Source organism: Barbus barbus (genome assembly GCF_936440315.1).
Source record: "Barbus barbus genome assembly, chromosome: 21".
In the NCBI taxonomy this organism is placed as follows: Eukaryota; Metazoa; Chordata; class Actinopteri; order Cypriniformes; family Cyprinidae; genus Barbus; species Barbus barbus.
This window is the reverse complement of record NC_136749.1, coordinates 15881248-15892324: the sequence shown is the minus strand read 5'-3', so window position 1 is coordinate 15892324 and position 11077 is coordinate 15881248. Positions and strand designations below refer to the sequence as shown.

Genomic DNA, 11077 nt, shown 5'->3' with positions numbered 1-11077 from the left:
GATTCAGCCTCAAATGTTGCTCTTGTTCTATCTTTCTTTCGTTCTGTCTTTCTTTCTTTCTTTCTTTGAATGTAAAAAAGGGGCATCTATCACTATATATTAATTCCTATATACAAACTACTACAGTAATTATATAATGACTGATTCACTCGATGAATTGCATCATAATTCAGTCTATTACAGTTGTTACATCATAATTTACTGGCAAAGTTTAGCAACCATGACAGTAATAGTCAGACAGAGACATGACAGAAGATATATCTGTCAGTCTGTCACCTCTGTACCATTTGTGACACATCTGGAAATATTTTGTATTGTTTTTGGACAGTTCTGTTCCACACACACACACACACATGGTAGGCAGACGGTTGTTATGGTACATGGTACATGACTGTATGTACAGAATGTGGGTATATAGAAATTAGGAATGTAGTCACATGATTCATATCCCGGAAATACACTGCTGTCGATGGGGAAAATGGCGTTATGAGCAGCCGCAAGACTGTAAAAGAAGTGGGGCAGTAAAGTCAACAGACAACAATCAACCCGCGGTTCTCGGTTTACCAAATGACAGAAACTCCCAACCTTACATTAATCATAAATGTGCATTAATACAGTTGCACACTCGATTATGTAAGGGTGCTCAAGATGGACAAAGACAGACTCGCAGTGAGTACATGCCAAAATAAACACGAGGAAGTAGACTTAAAAGGGGCGTGTAATGTGTTTCATGGCTTGAAGAAATAGCCTACCAAAGGCGACAAAAACGCAGACGGAAGCATTTTACTGGCGTGCCTGTATTTAACAGCACAGCGATACGGATCGATGGAAATGTTTTGTAACTTAGTACAATGTATCGCTTGATATCGTACGCTTAACGCTTGTATTGCATCTTGTTACGCGTACCTAAAGGTGTCATTTTCCCATGATGCGATTTATTCTATGAACCCCGTCATTCTATTGCTTTAAGGCTATATTTATTTACTTTCATTCAGTGCAAAGAAATGTGCATATGCAGCAATGTGACATCTATTTAAACATGGTATTATATATATACATATACACACACACACACACACACACACACACACTATTTTATCTTATATAAAATTATAATACAGTATGTTCAACCAATATTATTTATTTAATATGAATATTATTTAATGCAGGCTGGTCCATTCTCATGGCTGGATATGCATAATTTTATTGGTGACCTTATGGCTGCAAATGCTTCAGTCACTGGTCATGCACTGAGAGAGCAACGTACTGAGACACCGAGTTCTGCTTGGCCCAAAGTCTCTCATCCTCCCCAGTCTACCCCTTCCAGACAGAGCCAGGTGAAAAATGCTGTTCGGTTTGGTCTGCAGGAAAGGGAAAGGGAACCCAGAGATCATGAAAGTCATGGTGAGTAAATATTACAATAGACTGTAATGGCTCGTTTCCACCGAGCAGTACGGGCCAGTACAGTACGGTACGATTCGGAACGGAACATCCTGATCCTTTTCCACTGCCAACAGTACCCATACTTGATAGGCGTGGTGTATGCCGGAAAGTAGCGATCGACAATAAAGTGCAACAATAAGCACAACTCTACCTCTTTTTGTTAAATGTCAGTTTTAATGAACAATAATAGTCATTACATAATAATAATAATAGTAAAATAATAATAATAATGCCATTACATTGTAATAGCCATTACATTATTGGTACAGTACAGTTCGCTGTTTTGGTCTCATTCACAATTTCTGACTCTGGAAACGGAAATAATTGCGTACCGTACCGTATTGTACTGAACCGTACCGCTCAGTGGAAACGAGCCATAAGAGTACTGTTCCGCTGTGTTATAAATACACTTTCTCATGCAGAAGGATTGGGAAACATGCAGAATTTATTGATTCCGAGTAACAGCTCCAATTCTTTTAGTACTTCAGAGGCATTTATTTATTACATTAACTGGCCTCAGCAGCCTGTTGCTAATTGATGCAATCATTTTAGCTTTCAACAGAACAGAGATACAGCAAATAAAAATGCATTTAATACATATTAAAATACTTTAATAAATTAGTCTTGCTGCAAAAGTTGAGTTCACAGGCTTTCTAATGCAGATCAGATACTCTATATGCAATCTAGTTATGTGTCCTAACTATATATTATGGAAGATATAATAATAATAATATGAACCATCAGGCTATTATCACAAAATAAACCCAGACAGGGTGATAAAGAACCTGAGTATTTGATATGAAACATAGGTTTTAAGGAAATAGATGAGCAGTCAGTTATACAGTAACAACAGTCATTATTTAGAAATATTTGATGGTTTAACCCAGCTAAATTCACATTTACATGTTAGGGTTAGGCATTTAGCAGATGCTTTTATCCAAAGTGTCTTACAAATGAGGACAATGGAAGGAATCAAAATCAACAAAAGAGCAATAATATGTAAGTGCTATGACAAGTCTCAGTTAGCCTAACGCAGTACACGTAGCAAGTTTTTCTTTGTTAATTATGTAATAAATAAAAAGAAAACAAATAGATAGAATAGAAAAAGAATAGAGAAAGCTATAGTGTTAGAGGAAAACAATCAGTTAGAAAACAGTCGTAAAGCGTAAAGCGTAAAGTGTGTTTTTTTAAAATAAATAAATTAGATAAAATAGAATTAAAATAGAGAGTGCTAGAGTTAGAGGGTCAAATAAAGATGGAAGTGAGGTGTTTTTAGCTGTTTCTTGAAGATGACTAAGGAATCAGCTGCTCTGATTGAGTTGGGCAGGTCATTCCACCAGGAGGGAACAGTTAATGTAAAAGTCTGTGTTAAATGGAAAAAGTTAAATGGAATCAAATATTCCAAAGATCCTTATAATAAATAAAAATACTAAAATCATTTAAATAATATTTTTCATCGGTTTTCATAAAATGCCACTTAATGTGACAAAGCTCATAATATGTATCTTTAAGTACTTGTTATATGAACAACCAGTGCATATACTAAAGTACATGTTCTTCTGAATAACAACCGGTTCTCGGTTTCCAACCTTGCCAGGAAATAGTTTAATATTAAGTTTTATCATGTTTATCCATCTTTTACTCACTGCTTCATTGATTTATATCTTTTGTAGCTCACCACCGTGTCTGCACATGTCCTGGCTGCCCTCTGTCCTCATCTCCTTCTAGTTCCTCAGTTCACACCTTAAAACACAGAACCAGCACAGCCTCACAGATCCAACCACCTTCGTCCCCACAATCCACCCCACCGCAGCAGACCAAAGAGCCCAGCGTTGCCCCTGTCGGCCTAGGCTTGTGTCTAGGTTTGGGACTCTCTCTGGAAGAGGAAAACACCGAGCCCAGCAGCACATCTGCTCACCCCCAACAAGAGGACAAAGGCACTAGCACCCACAGCCCAATCCCTCAGGCAAATCCCGAGTCCCCACCAGTTCAGGCCTTTCCGTGTCTGTGCTGCCACCGTGAATTTCAAACCTATAGCCAACTTCTGCACCAACAAAAGGACTCAGAGGCACACATTGCCCACCACCACTATCATCACCACCACCATCACTGCCCGCTCGCCACCTGCACGTCATGTACGCTCCCATCCTTCCCTTGCCTGTCCTGCCAGCACACCTTCCCCACCTGTGCCCAGCTCCTGCGTCATCAGCAGGGCCAACCACAACAGGAGGGCTTGCAGCATCTCCCATGCATGCACTGCAATGCCTCTTTCCCCCGGCCGTCGCAACTGCTGCAGCACCAGCGAACCCAGCATGCATCCAAAGCCAGCGGCTTCTTGTGTGCCGAGTGCGGGCGTGCGTTCAACTCACACAGCAATCTGCGCATCCACCTCAACGTGCACACAGGCGCCCGTCCATACAGTTGCTCCGACTGCGGCAAGAGCTTTAGCCAGTCTGGGGCACTTAAGATTCACCGCCGAATTCACACCGGAGAAAGACCATACACCTGCACTTATTGCGGAAGGGGTTTCCCTCACTTAGCTGGGGTGAGAGCGCATCAGCGAATTCACACAGGGGAGAAACCGTACCGCTGTGGTCAGTGTGGGAAGTGCTTTACTCAGTCCGGGGCTCTGAAGATCCACACTCGCATCCACACTGGCGAGAGGCCTTTCGTGTGCGGCCTCTGTGGGAAGAGCTTTTCAAACCGTTCCGGTATTCGCTTTCATCACCGCACGGTTCATGGGATCGTGACGGAGCCCAACTCTGTGGGAAGGCCTAGTCTGGCTGCTTCTGCGTCATCCTCAGTTGCAGACTTCCATAGAATTCAAGCCTCCGGTCTCAACCAGATCCATCTCCAGGAAATGGAAGAGAGAAGTCCGCCTAGTGAAGAGCAGTTAAGAGGGGATAGGGACAAAGAGGCCCTTCCGTATACTTGCGAGGACTGTGGTCAGCGTTTTCCAGATGCTCCATCTAGAAACAGACACCAGACACTGCAACACTACTCTAAGGAAGAGAGAGAAAAGGAAGAGAGCAGCTCTGACAAAACTATAGATTAGACAAAAAACAACAAAATTTCTGACTCCATGTATTTCAAAAGAGAGGGAAGATAAAAGCAGCTTTAATATGTAATGTATTAAGGCAGATGTTGAGCCCCTTTGAAGCTTGCTGATATTATCACACTGTTAAGTCATGACGTAAGACATATTGTTTGTGTCCATCTGAGAATGCCATCTCATTTATAATCACACATTTAAGCTAAACTTGCAGTTTACACTACTGTCTCCAGCCGCATGGTGTCCTGGACACCAGTATTTTAATGATTTATAAAGAATGAATCACTGTCTAGCCATTTGAGATTTCGGTATGGAGATAATGGTTAGGATCATGATTTTTTGTTAGTATTACAGCACACTCAGAGTGTGCTGAGTATTACCACCATTTGTTTTTTGCTTTGGAATCTGATCGAGTGTTTGGACCCAGAAATGGTGGTGTGTGATATCAGACCTAACATTCTTGTTTTGGTCATGTAAGTTTCTTTTGCCTGTGATTTGTGCCTCTAAAAATTAAAATTGTGACAACTTATATTGTGAAACCGCACCTTGAACTTTAAATAAGTAGATTTGCAGGTATCAGTATTAAGGTATTTGTGCATATTTGTTTCCAAACCTGCACTAGTTTTTCCACCATCGGGCCCAAAGTTTACCAGAAAGCAAAGAGAAGAAGGCTCAATTTACAAAGCTCATGAGTCTCCATGTCACCAAAGTCGTTCTACCAGCATGATTCTCCTGGCCTGAGGACGGTTAGCTAGATGTCCCCATAAATCCAAAAATGGAATGGTTTGTATTTGTACTTAATGCGAATTATACCACAACTAGTATTGCTTACAACCATGCAGCCTGATAGTGGAAAAGTACTTTATTTTACATTTTAGCACTTACACGTATGTATGTGAAAGTATTTTGCCGCTTTGCAAGTTGTTTTTTAAGCTTATTCTATTTCCTTTTAGTTTAACAAACTTCTAATGCTGTTTTGATAATGAACTGGATTATTAAGAAAAGGTGCTGATTGGAAGGCGGCACGGTGGTTCAGAGGTCAGCATTGTCACCTCACAGCATGAAAGTCCCCAGATTGAGCCCTGGCCCTTTCTGAGGAGTTTGCATGTTCTCCCTGTGTTGCCGTGAGATAACTCTTGGTGCTCTGATTTCCACCACAATCCATGGGTTAATTGGAGAAGCTAAATTGTCTGAATGTGTGTCTGTGTGGTGGATTGGCCATCTGTCTGGGGTGTTTCCATAACCTGTGGCCCAAGATGTTGGGATAGGCCCGAGTATCCCCACAACCCTATAGAGGATAAGTGGTTTGGAGAATGGTTGAATGGTTGTGATTGCTTTCGTAGGGTAAATGCAAGGTTTTAAGCCTGAAATTGATAGAGCACAGTTTTCTGCTGAAGTAGCAGTGCCTTTCTTAATGGGAATCTTGAAAAGCACATGCAAAATAAGACAAAAACTTTAGATTCTGACTTTAAAATTTTAAAATCAAATTGAGATTATTTGTCACACATGCGAGTGTGGTTGTAGAATTAGTGCAGTTTTAAATTAAACTACGCTCGTACTGTATTTAAAGTCAATTCAGCTGCTTGTGTGGGGATAAATACTGTGACATTATTAGCATATTTGATGTACCTGCCAGGTGTTGCTTACTGTATTTGTGGCGTCTGCAGGGACTGACAATACACAAGACTGCATGGAGTAAGGGGCAGCCATTTTTACAACTGGCCAAAGGTTTGTTGTTAAAGATATCTGTAAGTACCTCTGTATTATTACTTAGAATTAAAGTTAGGCAAAACTGTCAGGGCAAATAGTCCATTTTTTTTGTGCCCATTTTGTATCTTTAGCATTACACTGTTGATATGTGAACCCTTCTTATGCAGTATTGCAAATGTTGTTGGCCAGTTATAGGAGTCAATGACCTCTCAACACAGAGCATCAGATACTTTTTGTACATCTGTACGTTTAGCTCGTCTACAATATATCTCTATTGTGTACACATGTATCAGCAGAAATAAATGTTGATGTACCTCATTTGAAGTTTACATGTTAAGGGGAAGGGGAAGTCGTGGCCTAATGGTTAGAGAGTCGGACTCGTAACCCAAAGGTTGCGGGTTCGAGTCTCCGGCCGGCAGGAATTGTAGGTGAGGGGAGTGAATATCCAGCGCTCTCTCCACCCTCAATACCACGACTGAGGTGCCCTTGAGCAAGGCACCGAACCCCCAACTGCTCCCCGGGCGCCGCAGCATAAATGGCTGCCCACTGCTCCGGGTGTGTGTGTTCACGGTGTGTGTGTGTGTTCACTGCTGTGTGTGTGCACTTTGGATGGGTTAAATGCAGAGCACGAATTCCGAGTATGGGTCACCATACTTGGCTGTATCTCACGTCACTTTCACTGTCACTTTCACTTTAAGAGTTTAAAAAGTTTGTGACTGAAGTGATACCAATCTGGTTTAATTATTATTCTGTTTTGTTGATTCATTTTGTAACTGTAACATTTGTGATACATTTCAGACCAGAATCCTTGAACCATGTCTTGGGGTTACATATGCTCAATATGAAACATGACGCTTACACTACAACAAACAAGCAAGTAGCCTCCTACGGATATTTCTCAAAACTACAACTAGCCGCTTGCACTTCCTGAAGAATTCACCTTTGCTGAGTCACTTACAGTCACCTGTGACTGTCTGAAATTACTGTAAAGTCAATGAACTTTAGACTAGGGAATTTTCATTGCTCCCTAGCTACTGTTCTGCCCTCTTCAAATTTACAAGGCTATGTATTATTTAATGGCATATTACTAAGTACATTCTATCCTGCATGTTTATTATTTCTCTTCCATCTAGTGACCTGGGTCAAGGTTTTTTTGTTTTTTTGGCTGGTAAGAGAAGATAATATTCTCTCCAGAACTATTTACATGCATGTAAAGTGTTTCTTTTAAAAAAATGTATTAGCCTAACATGACCTTTTGCTGTTCCAAATAATTCCAAAGAACTTTTGCACTGGGTTGCATATATATAAATTATATGCAAACTATCAAATGTTTATATCAACAACTCAATAAAATGAGACTATAAAGTTAAAAAATTATATAGGTCTAGACTCTCAGCAACACCAGACCCAGCAGCTGCGGTTGTGATGACCCCTCATTGAGTTTGTTTTGAAATGAAAGAATGGTAAGGTAAAAGGACTTTAAAAATGACTTTAATGATGTCATAACAAATTAGGTAGGTTACAATAAACAGTTTTAAATGTATTTAAGATTTCAAACTTTTTCAGTATGCAGTATGCAGGGATCTTCGAGCGAATTGGAGTGAATAACCTTGTTTTATTATCCCCATAACCCACTCTGACACTTCGGGGATGGCCTGCCAGGCCTTGGCCCACGTGGCGAGGGGTTGGATAAACTCGAGTGTCTGGCTGTACGGGGGCAGGGCACTCGTGAGACATGTAAGAGGAAGTTTGCTCTGTTTTTGAGAAAGTTTGTGTTTTATTTTTCCCACTATAACAGCGGGTAGTTGCTTGGGTGCTTGTACGGGCCCTATATTCACAACAAACACATCTCCCTCCGCACCCGGTGCTGAGCGGGTTGATAAGAGGCTGTTTGGGGGGGTGGTCCGGCCGTGGCGGGACTTGGCCCCCTCCTCTTCCTGTTCTGCAGATCAGGAAGACGCCAGAGGCGCTGGGTCCAACGGTATCCTAGGTCGGGGGCCCTGACGCTTAGGAAAGCGGTGGCGTCTGGCTGAACGGAATCTCCCTCGCGTCTGCTGCGTCTTGGCAGGTTGAGCAGAGGGGGCGGCAGGCTTCGCTGGCTGCTGAGTTGGCATAGGCTTAGGGCGACTGGAAGCAGCTATGGTGCTGGAGCACTTGGGCAGGAAGTGTCGCATGGCCTGGGACAAGTTCTGTGCCTACGAGAAACGTTCAGCAAACACTTCGACCGCCGGTCCAAAGAGGCCACTGGGAGAAATCAGTGCATCAAGGAAGGGACTTTGTCTGCGTCCTTGATCTCCGTCAGCATGAGCCACAGGTGGCGCTCGAGCACCACTAGGCTGGCCATGGACCTCCCGATTGCCTGGGCGGTGGTCTTGGTGGCGCGCAGTGCCAGATCTGTAGCACTTCTCAGCTCCTTGAGAGTCGCAGGATCAGGCTCAGAATCGTCCATGGAAGAGAGGAGTTTGGCCTGAAAGACCTGGAGGACCGCCATAGAGTGTAGTGCCGAAGCCGCCTGTCCAGCCAAAGTGGGTACACTGCCACTTATTCATCTAGAGGAGCCATCTTAGGGGAAGTCGTGGCCTAATGGTTAGAGAGTCGGACTTGTAATCCGAAGGTTGCGGGTTCGAGTCTCCGGCCGGCAGGAATTGTAGGTGGGGGGAGTGAATGTACAGCACGCTCTCCACCCTCAATACCACGACTGAGGTGCCCTTGAGCAAGGCACCGAACCCCCAACTGCTCCCCGGGCGCTGCAGCATAAAATGGCTGCCCATTTGTTCACGGTGTATGTTCACGGTGTGTGTGTGTTCACTGCTGTGTGTGTGCACGTTGGATGGGTTAAATGCAGAGCACGAATTCCGAGTATGGGTCACCATACTTGGCTGAATGTCACTTCACATCTTCTCACACCCTTTTTCTTCAGCACCATCGACCATGGTGAGGACGGATGAAGTGGAAGTACGGAGGCGAGCGGAGTAGGGGGAGTGCCATGATCTTGTGAGCTCATCATGAACTTCAGGGAAGAACGCAACGATCGCTGACGAGGGGCCTGACGGCGCCCCGGCAGGAACCATTCATCCAGACGGCTGCGAGATGGCTCTTCTGGTGGAGACCACTCCAGACCCAGCTCTTCCACTGCTTTCGAGAGGATGCAGAGAAGTTCTGCATCCATCCCTGCCTTGGCGTTGCTGGGAGCGGACGAAGGCGACAGCTCCGACAGCTCCTCTGCAGCCGAAGCTGCGAATGACATGCTTTCATCATTCAGCTCTTCATCACTCCCCCCAAACGAGACCAGATCGCTTGCGCTAGCAGAGTGAAGCTCACGCATTCCTAGCAGAGGGATGCTGGTCAGGCTGAGAAAAGAGGACAGGAGAAACCTCTCTGTGTGGCGAGAGCATGGTGTCACTAGGCCAATGCCAGGACGGTCTGATATTGCATTTCAAAATAAAACTTCCAAAAACTTGCCTATAACCTGTATTTCCCATATTTTCAGATAGCTCTAAAAAGAAAAGTCCCTGTTTCCATAGAATGTTTTCACTTCAGATTGATAGGACACCACCCCAGAATGTCACTTATGCAATTTCAGGACTATATGACGTGTAATTCCAAAATGAAAGCCTTCCAAAAAATGTAATAAATTTGGTTTTGTCTGTGATTTCAGATTGGTATAAAAAAGAAACTTTTGATTTCCACAGACTAGTTTCCCCTCAGATTAACAGTACACTTTCTCACATTGTCACTTACACCATTTCAGGACTGTCTGATGTTGAATTCCAAAATAAGAGCCCGCCAAAACTTTTATATATGCTGTTTTGTCTACAAAGTCCTAAAGTAGTGTAAATGATACTATGAGAAGGCATACTATCAATCTGATGTGAATGTAGTGTGTGCAAACAAGGAGGTACTCTTTTCTACTTATCTGAATCATTAGAAAGTCCTGATCGTGCGAGTGATATTCTGTGGTGATGTACAATCAGTCTGAAGTTAAAATGGTTTGGGGAAACAGAGTTTCCATTTTATACAAATCTAAACTGTTATACAAAACATTTTATGAGTTTTTGAAGGAATTCAACTTGTAATATTGCACCAGATAATCCTGACATAGTGGGAGCGACACTGAGGAGGTGTACTGGTTATCTGAAGTGAAAGTGGTCTGTGGAAACAGGGAGTTTCCTTTTTAAACCAATCCAAATAGATACACTAAAAAATGCTGGGTTAAATATAACCCAGCGCTGGGTAAAATATGGACGAATCCAGCGATTGGGTTACTGCCCAGAACGTTGGGTTAAATATTTAACCCAGTTGTTGGTTGAAAACAACCAAGCATGTGTTATGTCCAATAATCCAGCACTGGGTTGTATTTAACCCAGCATTTTTGTTTTTAGAGTGTAGACAAAGCATCTTAAATATGATCTTTTAGGGGGCTTTTATTTTGGAATTATACATAAAATAGTCCTGGCAATGTGTGAGTGACTCTCTGAGCAGGTGTACTCTCACTCCGAAGTGAAAGTGGTCTGTGGAAACAGGGAGTTTCATTTTATACCAATCAGAATTGACAGACAAAATACTATTTTATTTATATAACTATTTTAATATACTATTTTATTATGTAATGCAACATCAGATCGTCTTGAAACTAGCTGAGTGACACACTGGGGTAGTGGACTGTCAATCTGGATTTAAATTGTTCTGTGGAAACAGGGAGTTTCCTTTTTAGAGCTACCTAAAATCAAAGACAAAACTGGTCATATATGGCTTTTATTTTGTAATAGAATATCAGCCAGTCCTGATATTGGGCAAATGACATTCTGGAGTGGTGTACTGTTAATCAAAAGTGAAACTTTTTTGTGGAAACAGGGAGTTTCCTTTTTATAA

General features: G+C 42.5%; 1 protein-coding gene across 1 annotated transcript; it reads left to right on the top strand.

The window, feature by feature from the left end:
* The first annotated feature begins 444 nt into the window (after window positions 1-444).
* LOC306887663 (uncharacterized protein) lies at window positions 445-6522 on the top strand. Its single transcript, XM_079445597.1, has 3 exons — window positions 445-669; window positions 1170-1404; window positions 3117-6522. The coding sequence occupies exons 1-3, from the start codon at window positions 649-651 to the stop codon at window positions 4496-4498; spliced, it is 1638 nt and encodes a 545-aa protein (XP_079301723.1). The 5' UTR covers window positions 445-648; the 3' UTR covers window positions 4499-6522.
* The last annotated feature ends 4555 nt before the right edge of the window (window positions 6523-11077 follow it).